Source organism: Ursus maritimus, unplaced genomic scaffold (genome assembly GCF_017311325.1).
Source record: "Ursus maritimus isolate PB19 unplaced genomic scaffold, ASM1731132v1 scaffold_26, whole genome shotgun sequence".
Lineage (NCBI taxonomy): Eukaryota > Metazoa > Chordata > Mammalia > Carnivora > Ursidae > Ursus > Ursus maritimus.
In genome coordinates this window covers 40,497,273-40,514,915 of record NW_024425119.1, presented here as the reverse complement: position 1 = coordinate 40,514,915, position 17,643 = coordinate 40,497,273, and the positions used below count along the sequence as shown (strand labels likewise).

Genomic DNA, 17,643 nt, shown 5'->3' with positions numbered 1-17,643 from the left:
CGGCACCCGCAAAACAGCAGACTGAGACCGTGAGCCGGGTGCGCGCGCCACCAGGCATCTCGCGGAACCCCGGAATCCCGGTGCGCTCACTGGATCCAGACTGAGACCGGGAGATCCGGGAGCGCGCGCGGGGCGGCTGGCGGCTGGCGGCGTTAGAAACACAAAGGACAGAGACGCACTGGCCCTGGAAGTGAGGGCTGGGACGCCGGGTGTGGGGCGCACATCCCGGGACGCTGCAGGGTTGAGCAGCACCAACAGAAACAGAGTTAAAGTGGCCAGAACATTAGTAGAGAAGCGGGCACTTAATCCCTCTGTTCTGTGACAGAGAGCTGGGCGGCTGCTGCTGCTCTGACTCTCAGAAGAGGCACAGCAAACCGCCGAGAAAACACAACCAGAAGAACAAAAAAGCCTGGAAATACCGGCTCAGGGAGTGCCCATCCCCATCCCCTGGCAGGGGGCGAGACTGCAGGCTGCGGCGCAACACCTGGGTATCGGCGCGGCAGGCCCCTCCCCAGAACACAGAAGGCAGGCTGAAAAATCAAGAAGCCCACAACCACGAAGGCGCCGGGTGGCGCAGTCTTAGCGTCTGCCTTCGGCTCAGGCGTGATCCCGGTGTTATGGAAGAGCCCTCACTGCAGGCTCCTCCGCTGAATGCCTGCTTCTCTCTCCACTCCCTGCTTTGTTCCCTCTCTCCGCTGGTCTGTCCATCATAAACTAAATAAATAAATAAAATCTTCAAAGAAGAGCACATCCCTAAGATCCCTATAAAACAAGGAGGCACGGCCTGGGACCCAGTCAATAATTTGGGCTCTGGAAACCCCGCAACCTCTCTTCATCAGAATGACAAGAAGGAGCCCCCCAGCAAAGAAAAGACAGTGAGACTGTGGCCTCTGCCACAGAAATAATGGATATGGATGTAACCAAATTATCAGAAATGGAATTCAGAGTAACGATGGTCAAAATGATGATGAGTAAATTAGAAAGAAACTATTAACGAAAAGGTTACTGAGAATAATAGAATCCCTAAGGACAATAAATGAGGCTAGAATCTGACTAAATTCAAAAAATTCTATGAGCCAAATGCAGGCAAAACTAGAGGCTCTGACGGCCAGGGTCGCCCCAGAAGCAGAGGAACGAGGTTAGTGAAGGAGGATGGGTTAATAGAGGAAAAAATGAAAATGAAGATGGTCTTAAAAAATCACATACGAATGTGATTTCACGGGAGAGATTACTGACTCAATGAAGCAGATCCAATGGCCAGAATCATCGGCATCCCTGAGGGGGTGGAGAAAAACAGAGGTCTAGAAGAGATATTTGAACAAATTGTAGCCTGAAAACTTCCCTAATCTAGCAAGGGAAACAAACACATTCGTGTCCAAGAGGCAGAGAAGGGACCCCTCCCAAGCTCAACCACGCAAGCAAACCTACGCCACGTCACGTCATAGTGCAATTCGCGTGTGATGCAAAGGTGCAGTATTGAAGCGGTCAAGGGCAAAGAAATTTCCTCACGTACCAAGGCAAAAGCATCAGTGCGTCGAACCTGTACACAGCAAGACCTGGAGATGAGAGAAAGAGGTTGGGGGAGCATATTTACTCTTTCAGAAAACATGCAGCCAAGGATCCTTTATCCGTAGCTGTCATTCAGAATTGATGGAGAAATAAAGACATTTCAGAATCGCCAGTCACTAACCAGAATTTCGTAACCACGAAACCAGCCTACAGGAGATATTACAGAGGGGTTTCTATAAAAGTAAAAGGCCCCAAGGAGTGATACAGAACAGAAAGTCACAGCCAAGCTACAAACAAAGACTTTGCGGCAACATAGCGCTGTTAAAATCATATCTCTCAGTAATCCACAGTCTTAATGTAAATGGTTTGAACCATATCACGATAAAAAACGCCACAGGGTTGCAGATTGAATAAAAATGACCATCATTTACTTTGTCTACAAGGAATACAATTTCAAACTAAAGGTGAATTCAGACTGAGGAAGTAAAAAAAAGAGGATGGAGTACCATCTTTCAACGCAAATGGACCTCAAAGAAAGCTGGGGGTAACAATTCTCATATCCAGATAAATTGGATTTTAAACTACAGACTATAGTTAGAGATGCAGAAGGGCACTATATTATTCTTAAGAGTATTCAACAAGTGGATATGACAATTATAAATATATATGCCCCCAACAGGGGAGCAGCAAGATACACAAGCCAACTCTTAACCAGAATAAAGAGACATATAAATAAAAATACACTAATAGTGGGGACCTCGGCACTCCCACTCTCAGAAATAGACAGAACACCCTGGCAAAAACTAAGCAAAAGAATCAAAAGGCTTTGAATGCCATACTCGGCAGAGAGTTGGACCTCATAGATATATAGAACACTACACCCGGAACCAAAAGAATACTCATTTATTCTATTCTAATGCCCATGGAACATTCTCAAGAATAGACCATGTTCTGGGACACAAAACAGGTCTCAGCAATACCAAAAAACGAAATTATCCCCTGCATATTCTCAGACACAGCTCTGAAATTGGAACTCAACCACAGGAAAAATTTGGAAGAAACTCAAACACTTGGAGACTAAGAACCATGCTGCTCAGGAATGACTCGATAAACCAGGAAATCAAAAATCAAATTAAACAATGGTAGCGGAGACCAATGAGAATGAAAATACAACAGTCCAAAACCTATGGGATACTGCAAAGGCAGTCCTAAAGGGAAATACATAGCCATCCAAGCCTCACTCAAAAGAATAGAAAAATCTAAAAATGGAGTTTTTATATTTATACCTCAGAAGCTGGAGACAGCAACAGAGGGACAGGCCTAATCACGCACGAGGAAGCAGTTGACCAAAATTAGAGCTGAAATCAATCAAGCAGAAACCAGAGTACAGTAAGAGCAGATCCAACAGGACTAGAAGCTGGTTCTTGGAGAGAATCAATAAAATTGACAGACCACTGGCAGAGACTTATCCAAAAAGAAAGAAAGGACCCAGATTATTAAAATTACGAGCGAAAAAGGAGAGTCACGACGAGCACCGTGAAATTGGAAGGATTATTAGAAATTTTTATCAACAGCTATATGCCAATAAACTAAGCAATCTGGAAGAGATGGAATCCTTCCTGGAAACCTATAAACTACCAAGATTGGCTTGGAAGAAATTGATTCCTTAAACAGGCCAATTAATTATGAAGAAATTGAGTCAGTGATAAACAACCTTCCAAATAACAAAACTCAGGCCCAGACGGTTTTCCTGTTAATTCTACCAAACTTGTTCAAAGAAGAAATAATACCTATTCTCTAAAAAGCTATTTCAAAAATAGAAACAGAAGGAAAGCTACTTAAACTCATTTTAGCGAGGCCAATATTACCTTGATCCCCAAGCCAGGCAAAGACCCATCAAAGGAGAATTACAGACCGATTTCCCTAATGAATATGGACGCTTAAAATCCTCAACAAGATGCTTTTGCTAATGAATCCAACAGTACATTAAAGGATTATCCATCACAATCAAGTGGGATTCATACCTGGGATCTGGCGTGGTTCAATATTCGCAAATCAATCAGCGTGATACATCATATCAACAAGAAAAGACTCAGGAACCATATGATCCTCTCAATCGATGCCGAAAAGCATTTGACAAAGGCCACAGCATCGCTTTCCTGATTAAAACCCTTCAGAGTGTAGGAATAGAGAAGGTACATTTCTCAATCTCATAAAAGCCATCTATGAAAAGCCTACTGCAAATATTATTCTCAATGGGGAAAAGCTGGGAAACCTTTCCACCAAGATCAAGGAACTTTCACGACAAGGATACTTTTCGCCACTATTATTCAACATAGTACTGAGAAGTCCCTTGCAACAGCAATCAGGCGACAAAAAGGGATCAAAGGTATTCAAATCGGCAAAGAAGAAGTCAAAATGTCTCTCTTTGCAGATGACATGATACTCTATATGGAAAACCCAAAAGAAGCCACTCCCAAACTATTAGAAGTTATAAGAGCAATTCAGTAACGTGGCAAGGATACAAAATAAATGCTCAGAAATCAGTTTGCATTTCTATACGAATAACGAGACCGAAGAGAAAGTGAGAATCCATCCCATTTACAATAGCACCAAAAACCATACGTTACCTTGGAATTAGCAACCAGAGGCGGCTAAAGGACTATATTCTAGAAACTATAAATCACTCCCAAAGACATTGAGGAAGACATAAAAAGATGGAAAGATATTCCATGCTCATGGATTGGAAGAATTAACATAGTTAAAAAATCCATGCTACCCAGAGCAATCTACACTTTCAATGCTATCCCGATCCAGAAATACACCAAGGACATTTCAAAGAACTGGAGTAAACAGTCCTTAAATTTGTATGGAAACAGAAAAGGCCCGAATCTCAAGGAACTGTTGAAAAGGAAAACAAAGCTGGGGGCATCCCACGTGCCAGATTTGAGCTTTGTACTACAAAGCTGTGATCACAAAGGGCCAGCATGGTACTGGCACAAAAACAGACACATAGACCAATGGAACAGAATAGAGAGCAGAAATGGACCCTCGGCTCTTTGGGCAACTATGCGATAAAGCAGGAAAAAACATCCGGTGGGGAAAAAGACAGTCTCTTCAATAATAAATGGTGCTGGGAAAATTGGACAGCTACATGCAAGAGAATGAACCTTGACCACTGCTCTCACACTATGCACAAAAATAAGCTCAGAAATGGATGAAAGACTCGAATGTGAGACAGGGAATCCATCAAAATCCTAAGGAGAAACTAGAGGCAACCAACCTCTCGACCTCGGCCACAGCAACCTTCTTCTGGACAGTCTCCAAAGGCAAGAGAAACAAAGATAAAATGAATCTGTGGACTTCAATCAAAGATTAAAAAGCTTCTGCACAGCAAGGGAACAGTCAGAGAAAACTAAGGAGGCACACCACTGGAATGGGGAGAATATATTTGCAAATGACTTACAGATAAAGGAGCTAGTATCCAGATCTATAAAAGAACTTCTCAAACTAATACCACAGAAAACAAAATAACACAGTCAAAGAAATGGGCAGAAGAATGAACGAAGACTATTTCAATGGCAACGATATCAAATGGCTCAACAGAGCACATGAAAAAATGTCAAATCATTGAGCTCCAAGAAATGTGCAAATCAAAACCACATGAGATACCACCTCACGACCCAGTCAGAATGGCAAAAGATAGACAGCAAAGGCAAACAACAATGTTGGCAGAGGATGTCGAGAAAGGGGATCCCTCCTTACACTGTTGGTGGGAGTCAAGTTGGTACAGCCACTCTGGAAAACTAGTGATGGAGGTCTTCAAGAGTTAAAGAAATGAGCTTCCCTACGCCTATGCGACCACTGTCACTACTGAGTTGTTCCAAAGAGATACAGAACGTATGAGAGAAGGGCCATTGCCTAATGTTTATAGCAGCAATGTCCACAATGCCGCAAATCATGGAAGGAAGAGGCCAATTTCATACTGAGAATGGCGACTGAGATTAGTCCCTGTATACATATCAATGGAATATTACTCAGCTATTAGAAAAGCAAACGAATCTTGCACATTTGTACTGATACATGGAACTGAGGAGATAATGCAAGTGAATAAGTCAAGTCAGAGAAAAGACAAATACATATGATTTCTCATCTATGGAACATAAGAACTAGGATGATCGGTAGGGGAAGAAAGGGATAAAGAAAGGGGAGGGGATAATCAGAGGGGAATGAAACATGAGAGACTATGGACTATGAGAAACAAACTGAGGACTTCAGAGGGGAGAGAGGGGGTGGGGGAATGGGATAGGCTTGGTGATGGGTAGTAAGGAGGGCACGTATTGCATAGTGCACTGGGTGTTATACACAACTAATGAATCATCGAGCCTTACATCGGAAGCGGGGATAGCTGCTGTGGTGACTAACATAATATAATAAAAAATCATTTAAAAAATAAAAAATAAAAAAATAAATTGCTAAAATTCATCTGAAAAAAAAAAAAAAAGAAACTAGGGATGTACCGTATGGTGACTAACATAATATAATAAAATAAATAAATAAATAAAAATAAAAGAAAAAAAAAAAAAAAAAAGGAGCAGAAACTGGTAATGGCATAATTTTGGAGATTATTTTTTCCTGTCAAAATTATATGGAGTTAGGCTTCTCCCTATCAGAGAAAGAAGTTACAAATAAATAAAAGGAACGCTAGATAATGAATCTTATGATGCTAGATTGTGTGTGTGTGTGTGTGTGTGTGTGTGTGTATGTGTATCCACACCAACACACAGATAGATATAGAGTTGAATATGGAAATATATGTGTGTGTTATATGCATGAGTTAATATACATACATATACTCCTGGTTCTGTCCCCCAAGAGAGCCCAGTAGCAATGAGCACATGTAGTGCCCAGATTTGGTTTCTCCAATAAAAGGAATCAGGACTCCTTGGAGAAGTGGTTGATTTCAGGGCTGGGGCTGGGCAAATAGAAGACGAGTTTGGAACATCTTACAGTGCTAAAAAGTAAGAATGTGCTTTTAAAAAAAAATGGTGGCACATTGAACGGACAATAGAGCCAAGCTGAAAGAGCTCCAAGTGACCAAAGCTGGGAACAATTTGAGCAACAAAATAAAATTAGCCAGGGAATAAAATAACCCAAGAATTATTATAACCCAGGAAATAAAATAGATATCTTTGAGTCTGTCCTAATATAAATAAATGATTGAATAAATAAACAAGAGGGAAAGGACAGTTCTCCCTTATAGAAGAATTCCACCTAATAAAGGCAGAAGAAATGAGGGCAATAGAAAATCACCATTAGAACGTCATAATAGTTGCTGAAGGCAAGGTCAGCCCATGAATGCTAAAATTGATGAATAAAAGTTTAAGAAGGAATAGGATTAAAGGATCTCTCCCCCAGGGGCGCCTGGGTGGCACAGCAGTTAAGCGTCTGCCTTCGGCTCAGGGCGTGATCCTGGCGTTATAGGATCGAGCCCCACATCAGGCTCTTCTGCTATGAGCCTGCTTCTTCCTCTCCCACTCCCCCTGCTTGTGTTCCCTCTCTCGCTGGCTGTCTCTATCTCTGTCGAATAAATAAATAAAATCTTTAAAAAATAAAAATAAAAAAAATAAAGGATCTCTCCCCAAATATTTATGAATTCTAAAGGGAAGCATAGTAACTTTACAGTGGTGAAACCTGGCAGACACCACCTTAACCAAATGACCTAGTAACAAGACCTCAACATCTTTGCCCTCTGATAGAATACAATGAGGAAGAAGGCACATCAGCTCTGTAGTATTCTTCCCAAAATTCTATAACTTCAATCTAAGAAAGCATCATATTTTTAAAAGGAAAAACTTTTTTTTTTTTTTTTTTTTTTTAGGATTGTGAGATATCCCAGGCTCATCTGGTATTTGCCCCACCCCAGCTCTGGAATCAACTACTTATTAGAGGAGCCTGGGTTCTTTTTATCAGAGGAACCGACAAACCCAAATTGAGGGTCAGTCTGTATAATACCTAACCAGTACTCTTCAAAAGTGTCCTGCTCATGAAAGACAAGGAAAAACAGAGGAACTGTCATAGAGATTGTAAGAGACTTAAGAAGACATTACCATTAAGTGTAGTGTAGGATCCTGGAACAGAAAGATGACTTTAGTGGAAATTTTTAATTTTGATAGTTGTGCTATGGTAATATAAGATAAAGCTTTGTGAAAGTTACAGGGGAACTTTTGTACTATCTTTGCAACTTGTGTAAATCTAAAAAGTACAAATAAGTTAAAAAAATATTAACTTTCAAAAGCTTTTTCAATTATGTGAATTTAGTCACCGTGTTTGTAAAAAATATACATATACCCTTAGAAATAAATGTAGGGGCACCTGGGTGGCTCAGTTGGTTAAGCATCTGACTTGATTCAATCAACACTCAAATCGGTCTTGATTTCAGGGTCATGAGTTCAAACTCCACCTTGGGCTCCATGCTGGGTGTGGAACCTACTTGAAGAAGAAGAAGAAGAAGAAGAAGAAGAGGAAGGAAGGAAGGAGGGAGGGAGGGAGGGAGGGAAGGAAGGAAGGAAGGAAGGAAGGAAGGAAGGAAGGAAGGAAGGAAGGAAGGAAGGAAAGAGGGAAGGAGGAGTGGGAGGGAGGAAGAAATGTAGTTTATATTCTGAAAAAAACATTATGTGGGAATATATTTCATGTTGCTTTTGTTTAAAATTTCCCTTTGCACCTTGAAGTTCTTTTAGGTTGTTGTTTTTTTTTTTTTCTTTTAATTGGTTGCTCTCTGACATTCGAATCACAAAAAATTCTTGATTTTTAAAAAAATGTCAAACTCCACAATCTGTTTCTAAAAATAACATTTTCTTTTAACAATTGAGTTTGTACTTTGTTCTCTCTCATTTTCTTGAGGCTGTGTTCAGGCAACTATGCCTCTTACACAAGTAATTATCTCCTGGGGATGGGGGTTGCAGGGAGTGAGAGGGAGAGAGAAAGACATGATGAGATTAGGAGATTAGATTTATAAGAACAGGATTGTATTAGTGGCCGCTCATTTATTTTCTTCCAAGCATGGATCCTGCAAGACAATTTGCTTAGTTAGGTTAAGTCTGTAAATGAATTTATTAAGGTAGGTTTCCTGGGGCAGCTACAGGCCTCACCCTCAGCAGTAGCTCAAGGAAGCAGATACCTGGGACCAAATTTCCCAGTGAGTCATTGCCCAACCCTTAAACTTGAAAGAACCTTTGTTTAAGAGATTTTATCTCCAGGCTACCGCTTGGTCATAGGACATTTAGCTACCCTACCTCAAGTTGCCAAGCGTGGTAGAAGAACTTTGAACTGGGAATTAGAACTCTGACTCTCATACTAACTAGTTGGTGAGTTGGGGAAATTATTGGACCTTTGTGTGGCTCAATTCTCAATTCTCCTACTGTAAAAAAGGGGGACTTGTTTACTTGATTTCTAAGTTCCCTCTTGATGTTAAAATCTGTCCTATGTATCTAAAACTGAAGGCATCTTCCTTCTTAGGAAACGGTCACCTTTTATCCCATTATTATTAGTTATACCACTGTCCTTGCAATCTCTGAGGCTAACAACCTTATTTTCGTTATATCCATTTCCTTTAACTCTTGCACACAATTGACAACCAGTCCCGCAATTCTTCCATCAGAGTTGAAGTGGCGGTAGAATGCATTTGACCTGAGAGGTTGGGTGTTGGAATCTGAACACTGACTTCTGCCTGGGCCATGTATTAGCTATATGAGCTCGGGCAAATTATTCAACCTCAGTGGACCAGTTTTTTGGTGTGTTTTGTTTTTCTTTAATGGAAATAACACTATCTAACTCCAGAGTTGTTGAAGGATTAAATGAGTTAATAAGTGTCCAATAAGTGATAGCGCTTCTTATTATTTGTACATAGTAATGCAGTGGATTGGATCTTAAAGTCAAATGGGGCTCTGGAAAAAAATATTAAAAGATATTGCAGCCCAAACTGAATACCTCCTTCTGGATCGGTCTTTCCAATACATGCCTTTCTCTCTCTCTCTCTCTCTCTCTCTTTTTTTTTTTTTTTTTTTTGAGAGAAGGAGGGTAGGGAGGGACAGAGGGGAGGGATAGAGAGAATCTTATCTTTAAAAAGGCTCCACACCCAGCACGGATCCCAGGCGGGGCTCAATCTCACGACCTTGAGATCATGACCTGAGCTGAAATCAACAGTTGAACGTTTAACTGACGAGCTACCCAGGCGCCCCCCTCCTTTTTTGCCCCTCTCACTTTTTTTTTTTAAGATTTTATTTATTTGAGAGAGAAAGAGTGAGAGAGAGCGAGAACATGAGCAGCAGGCAGAGGGAGAGGGAGAAGCAGGCTCCCCCCTGAGCAGGGAGCCCGATGTGGGGCTTAATCCCAGGACTCCGGGATCATGACCTGAGCCGAAGGCAGATGCTTAACTGACTGAGCCACCTCGGTGCCCCTTTCCCCCTCACTCTTGACAAGATTTCTAAAATTAAGGAAATTGTCCTTAAGTCTAACAATGGGATTCCTATCTAAGAGTGTGGGTAAGTAGGGAGAGCTATCACACCTTTAATTGAAGCCCACGAAAGTCAGAATATTCAAAATGGAGAGTATTTCAAGTAGGCTCAAGGTAACTCTAAGTTTCACTGAAAGAACAAATGATTATCTCTGATGCTGACCATTCTGAGAAGATCATTGCTACTACACTCTTACGGAGAGATAATTTGTATGGGTTTGCAGCTAGGTGGTTCAAAAATTTTGCTATGCAATTTTCTACTGTGGCTAAAAGTGATGGTTTTAATCATTATTCATTACTTGTAGTAGAGAGAAAATTGAGTTTGGAAATCAAAGAGAATATGGATTTGAATCCCAGCCTTGTTACTTCATAACTAAGAGATCATTGTAAAGTTATTTAATATCTCTGAATTTTAGTTTTTCATCATAAATATGACAATAAAACCAGTCTTGTAAAGTGGTTCTGAAAATTGAGATATGTACTTCACATAAGTAGATGTTGTAAAATGTTCACTTCTTTCCAAGAGTCTGATTTTTAACCTTAGCCTTTAATTTTTAGCTTCCTGTAATGTCTCACTAGGCTTTTTCTTGTAGATGTGTATATTTCAACACGTGTAAAGCAAAATCCATCATTCTCCCCTTCTTCCTATATTTACTCTCTCTGTTAAGACATCAGCAATCTTCTCATCATTCAAGTTTGGTGATGCCAGTGTCGATTTCTTCTCTATCCCTAAGTCCGTTTTATTCTAAGAACACTCAGTTCTCTTTTCCCACCTTGCCACTCCCTCCATCCTAATGTAAACCTCGATTACCTCTCACTTCAACAGTTTTAGGATCTTTTTGACAAGTAAATTAGACTCCAATCTTTTCCCTTCTTACCAAGTTATACACTGCTGCAGAAACAGCTTTTAAAACATGCTTCCCATTATGTTACTTGCTTTTTCGGAAACTTGCCATGTTCCACCATAGAGACTAGGGGGTGATCTGCTATAAAACTCTTATCTTACAGTTGTGGGTGTTGGGCTCAGGGAAATTATTTTTTTGATTTGCCATGAAGGTCACACCTGTGCTAGGGAGTGGCATGTTAAGACCAGTCCTTATCTCTGCTCACTCACAGACTAGTTCTTTCCACTATTGGAATATGGCCCAAACTCCTTAACGTGGTTTTCAAGGCTTTTCCCATTCTGGCCCCATTAGTTCCCTACCTTATCTTCAACTACTCTTACACCTACAGTCAACTCCATTGAAGTATTCTATGCTATTTCAACTCCCTAAGAGTGTAATGCGGTTCTCTCTACCTGAGATGCACTTTCCTCCTCCCGCCGTCGGTTGATGAAATTCTGCCCATCTCTGTGTCCCAAGTCAATCTGATGTCTCTCCCCTTCCCTCCCATCAAGCCAGAAAATCAGATCCTCTACTCCTAGACCTTGCATTACCTGTAATCACGTTCGGCTTTATGCTACAATTGTTGGGGTACATGTCAGCAAGCCAACAGATTTTTTATAAAGATTTTTATTATTTGAGAGAGAGAGAACATGAACGGAAGGAGGGGCAGAGGAAGAGGGAGAAGCCAACTCCCCGTTGAGCAGGGAACCCACCCCAAGTCAATAGCTGTTACACTCTATTTGGGCAGGGCCCTGTCCCTATACCTTATAGAAAGTAGCTAGTTACTCAGTAACCTGATACCAGAGTCTATCAAAAATCATACACTGATTCTTACCTTTATCTGTTTCATAGGGTGCTAATCACGTTGTTAAGAAATTAACAGTATTGCTTCTGTAACGAGAAGTGTGGTCAGGGTGTGAGCAACCTCATTCCTTGAATGTAAAGCATGCTTACCTAGTCTTCTACCAAGGTAGGTATTCTAACTGTTCTTGGATTTCTGGTCAAGATTAATCAAAACCATGGAATTAGACTTGGGAATTAAACTCTTTTTTTTTTTTTAACTACACTCAGTGCCTCAAATAATGATTTTTCCTTTTTATAAAGAAATTTGAGAACATACCTTTTTTTTCTTTGATCCAGAATTGATTGCTATAGAAGCACTGACAACATTTATACCCACACCTACATTGGAAGCACAGTTGTACCAAACAGTGTCTTAAAGTGTTGTTCAGTATTTCCTAAACTTGGCCCAAAGGGTCATTATTGTGGTTTTACATGACTAAGTTTAGCTGAATTGTTTGTTCCTTCTATGTCTTTTTCTCATTAGAATAAGGGCTGACAATGTTTGGTGGGTCAGATACAAACTGGAAAGCAGATAGACAAATAAATATATATTATTTGATACATTCAAGTTTACTTCAAAGAACATATGTAGAGGGGCGCCTGGGTGGCTTGGTTGGTTGAGCAGCTGACTCTTGATTTTGGCTCAGATCATGATCCCAGGCTCATGAGATCCAGCCCCACGTTGGGCTTTGCACTCAGCCTGGTATCTGCTTGAGATTCTCTCTCTCCCTCTGCCCCATCCCCTGCTTGCACGCTGTCTCTCTCTTGCAAAATAAAGAAATAAAATCTTAAAAAAAAAAAAAAAAGAACATGTAGAATTAAGATTATTTTATCCAGGAAAAGAGATATTATATGAAACCAACATTCATTACTTATTCTGTGTCACAGTCTTGTTTATCTTATTTATTTCTCATAAGGATATTGTGAAGGAAGTACTCTTGTTATGGATGAGAAATCTAAGTTTTAGGGACGAGGCCAGAACTCCCACTTAGATGTGTCTGTCTCTAACAGCAGACCTCCTTACCACGAGAGGCTTCTATGTTACCTTCCAGCATGGGAAGTAAACAGTAACAAGTAACAAGAAACAGTAACAAGTAAACAGAACAATAAAATTAGCATTGTTTTCAGACAGTGCTTTAGTTGGAAGAATGAGTACTACAGGTGGAAAAGTAGTGTGGTCTTTTAGGGTTGCTTATCACTTACTTTGCATAAGAGGACTTTTAGTGTGAAATGGCAGCCCAAGTCGCTTGGTTAAGCACACCGTGTGTGTTCCGTTGTCGTCAAGGTTGTTAGAAGCAGTACCTGATGAACCATGCATTCTGCCAGATCAGTTATGCTTTGTGGTTGTCAAGATACCTGCAAGTAGTATTTTTCACTCTTCAAATAAGGAAACTATTGGCTCATTTCTAATCTTACCTCTTCTGAACGAAGGTTGGAACTCCTTTGGTAATTACTAGGGCAAAAACTCCTTTGGTAATTTCTGGGACAAAAACGAAGCCATCCAGATTAATGAATAGGGACTACATATTTCAGGGGCATGCCTTTATGTATGCTTTGACTCAAAGGGATTTTAGAAAAGAATTTCAGAATAGAGGTTTTGTCCTCTGAATTTAAAGTACATTATACTGGGGCTCCTGGGTGGCTCAGTCGGTTAAGCATCTGCCTTCAGCTCAGGTTATGATCTCAGGATCCTGGGATCAAGCCCTGTGTAGGGCTCCCTGCTCAGCAGGGAGTCTGCTTCTCTCTCTCCCTCTGACCCTCCCCCTGCTTGTAATCTCTCTCTTTCTCTCTCTCTCTCAAATGAATAAAAAAATCGTTAAAAAAATATAAAGTGCATTATACTTCCCCCTGTTGTTAAGATTGTTAAAATGTAAAAATAATAAGAATTTATTTTTGTTTATTTGATTTTATACCATTTATTTTATACAAAAGCCAATTCTAATATATTATACTTAAAATGTTCTTAATACTATTATAATATACTTAGTATTTAAAATATATTATCTCCTTAAATCCATATCAAAACACTTATAATGGTAGGTATTATTCTCATTTTTCAGCTGAAGAAACTAAAACTGAAAAGATTATATAGTTTGTTCAAGGTAACAAAAGTTATGGTTTCAAGTAAAGTCTATCTCGACTTAAAGCCCTTGCTCTTTATATGATACCATACGGTGTCCCCAGCTCTCTCTCCAAACCAAGTGGTCAGTGCTGCAGAGTTTGGGGAGAGAGAGCAGCCAAAAGAAACTTGGAGGTAGGTAGAACCTAATTTGGACCTGAATCTACAGAGATGCCAGTTGTACTTCCCCTGGGATGTTAACTCAGAAGAGTGGAATATTTCACTCCAAATGTGACTTTGGAACAGATTTAAGTTCAGGGGAAGGCCAATTGATGTTTGTACAGTGAGGTCAGTCATAAAATGATGGAACTGGAAGGGACCTTAGAGATCATCTGGTCTAACCTTCTCATTTTACAGGAAACTACAACTCAGCTATTGAATCATTTGACCAAGTTTACAGTTTCTGAGAGAACCATAGAGGAGTGTGGTTCTGCCGGTCTAGGGCTTTCTACTCTCTCTTCGCACAGCACTGCCAGTCCTTGGATGCTGGAGAATCCTCTTCTGTGTCTGATATTCTGACTTTCTTTACTCCATAGGTATATCTGTAGACAAGATGGAATCAGCTCCATTTAATAGACGGCAGTGGACTTCAGTATCGTTGAGGGTAACTGCCAAAGAACTTTCTCTTGTCAACAAGAACAAATCATCGGCTATTGTAGAAATATTCTCCAAGTAAGTACTGATCCTGGTCCAAAAGGACCATCTGTCTTGAGCAAACATTACCACCTGTCAGGGGAATCAGTAAAGGAAGTACATGGTGTAAAATGGCTTTATTGAGCACCTTCTGAAATTGAAGCACCATATGAGGTGCTTAAGGAGAAGGATGATAATAATCAGGAGACACATTCTCTATCCTGGAATTTTTTTTTTTTTTAGCTGGGAATAGAAAAAGTTACAAACACAAAAGTTAATTATAAAACACGTAATTCTTACTCAAAGTGTCAGCACATCCAAAATGAGTGGGAGTAAGGACCAGAAACAGAATAAGAGAGAGAAAGTGACCATCATGGGCAGAAGCTAGTTAGGAAGGCTTTCCAGAGGTGAGATGAGTTTTGAGGCAAGTTTTGATTTAGTTGAAGGGAGTGTTAGGTATACTCTGTATCTGCATTATCCAATATAGTAACCACTGCATATGTACCGACTTAAATTTAAATTAATTAAATTTAAATAATATTTAAAATTCAGTTCATCAGCTGCACGAGCCACATTTCAAGGGTCCACTAGCTACATGTAGTTGGTGGCTACCATATTGGAGATCACAGAAACATTTCACCATTGCGTAACATTCTGTTGAGCAGTGCAAACTGGGCAAACTATGGCCTGCTGGCTGCCTGTTTTAGTAAATAAAGGTTTATTGAAACATGGCCATATCCATTTGTGCATTGTCTATGGCTGCTTTCATGCTACAGTAGCAGAGACCATATAGCCTCGAAGTCTAAAATATTTATTATCTGATCCTTTAAGAGAAGGTTTGCTGACTCCCTGCTTGGACCATGAGTTCTTTGATATGAGGGTCCCTTTCTTGCTTAATTTATATGCCTAGCACATGTATAGCTCGGTGACTGGAACATAGTAGGCACTCAACAGATGTAAGAGGGATACTATATGTAAATAATATGACCAGGGATGGCAAACACATTGGCTTCACTCAAATAGAGATGCCATACTGGGAGGGGCTTAGGACAGGTGGTAGGTTTACCTCACGAATAGAGTTTGTTAATTAATAGGAAGCTCTTATACACTGAAGAGAAGAAAGATGGTCAAGATTTGAAGAAGATGATTCTGGGAACTGTATCTAGGATACAGCTAAATACCGATAGGAGGTTTCTGTAATCTGCAATGTCCCCTTTTCTTCAGTGCCAAATGCATCACACACTTGTTTTCTGTGGAAAACATTGCCCTTCCAAACTGCTGGCCTTGGTTACTGCTTAAGGTAGAGTGAAGGTGGAGAGAAACTACGTAGCCCTTTTACCTTCCACATTATACATTTTATATTATTGTAATTTTATAACAAACATGTATTGTTCTTATCAAAACAAGAAAATCAATAGAGATTTCAGAAAAAAAGGGATAGAGATCTGGAAAGCTCTTAAGATTTAATCCCTGACCTCAAGGAAATTAATGGTATAGGTTAGTATAATTTACATAGTAGATGAAGTCCCCTAACTTCCTTCATCTTAAGAATCACATGGGGTGCCTGTTAATAATGTGGTGTTCCAGTTATCTGTTGTTGCCTAGGGGGAAAAAAATCCCCCAAATTTAGTGGCTTGAAATACTAACATTTATTTTGCTTGCGAGTCTCCAGTTTGGGGCGGGCTTGCCTCCACTTGCCTTAGCATAAGCCAGGGTGGCTCAAAGACAGGGCCCATAGTCATCTAAAGGCTCACTCACTGACAGTTCGGGTTGTTGCTGCTGGCAGTCAGCTGGGATCTCAGCTAGAGCCCTGGTCAGAGTACCTACACGTGGCTTTTCCATGTGGCTGCTTGGCTTAGTTGGCTGGGTTCCAAAGGCAAGCATCCAGAGATAGAGGAGGGAGGAAACAAAGGAAGAAGGGGGTCAGGTTCAGGGGTTGTGTGGCCTTTTATGACCTAGCCTCAGAAGTTATATAGAATCACTTTTGCCACATTGTCTTCATTGGAAACCAGTCCCTAAGGCTGACCCATTTTCAGAGGGAGGGGAATTTGACTGTACTTCTTTTTTTTCCTTAAAGATTTTATTTATTCATTTGAGAGGGAGAAAGGCAGAGAGATCACAAGCAGGGGGAGAGGCAGAGGGAGAGGGAGAAGCAGACTCCCAATGAGCTGGGAGCCTGACACGGGTCTCGATCCCAGGACCCTGGGATCACGAGCTGAGCTGAAGGCAGACGCTTAACCGACTGAGCTGCGCAGGTGCCCCTGACTGTACTTTTTAATGGGAGGAATGTCAATGATTTTTTTGGACATGTTTTAAAAACCATCCTATATGGCTTCCCTTGCCCCTCCCCTAAAGATTCTGTTCTGTGTTAGAACAATGCAAGATGTAATTTTAGAAACCATTTCTTCTTTTCTAGAGTAGTCCATCCAGCATTCTGGGGCATTATCAGATATTTTGTACAGGTAGTACTGTGGTCTTACCTAGCAAGGTCTGGCAACCTAAGATTACGAAAGAAGTTTTATAAATACACACACTCACTCACACTAACAAAGAGCCATTATGTAGGTGACTAACACGAAGACATTTCATAGGCAAATTGCAGTCTTAACTGTCTAGCAGCATGTCAGCTTTACAGTCAGATGCATCTTCAGTCTGACGGCTTCCCAGCACTTCCACAGCTGTCCCGGTGAGGCCGAGCTGCCTCCATCTCCCCTTAGTTTTCTGCACTAGCTCCCTCAGTGGCCTCACTACTTCCCCTTCTGCTGCTATACAGTTAATTACCCACACTACAGACAAGGTGACCTTCAAGAATGTAAAACAGATCATGTCCATCATTTTTCAAACCTCTCTAGTGGCTGTTCTAATTGACAATAAAAGGAAAGTCCTTGTACTAATCTAACTGGGGAAAAAAAAAAAGATTCTGATTCCATGTATCTGGGATGGGGCCTAGGAATTTGTGTTTTCAGCAAGTATCCCAGGTGAATTTTACCTTCAGGGAAGTTTAGTTTACCTTCTGTGGAAGAGATGGACTTGTGAACTCGCAGCGGTGAACTTGAACATAAAGCAGAATGAGTTCGGTTTATGATAGGTTCCACCAGAGGACTGTGGAAACTGACCATGAACAAAGGGAATAGGAAAGC

General features: G+C 40.7%; 1 protein-coding gene across 2 annotated transcripts in view; it reads left to right on the top strand.

The window, feature by feature from the left end:
* Positions 1-17,643, top strand: part of LIMA1 (LIM domain and actin binding 1) — a 94,156-nt gene that overhangs the window by 22,788 nt on the left and 53,725 nt on the right. For both annotated transcript variants that reach the window (XM_008704569.2, XM_040642438.1), the window contains exon 2: positions 14,407-14,542. In XM_008704569.2, coding sequence (XP_008702791.2) covers positions 14,424-14,542 — 119 coding nt within the window. In that variant the 5' untranslated portion in view covers positions 14,407-14,423. The remainder of the gene's footprint in view (positions 1-14,406; positions 14,543-17,643) is intronic.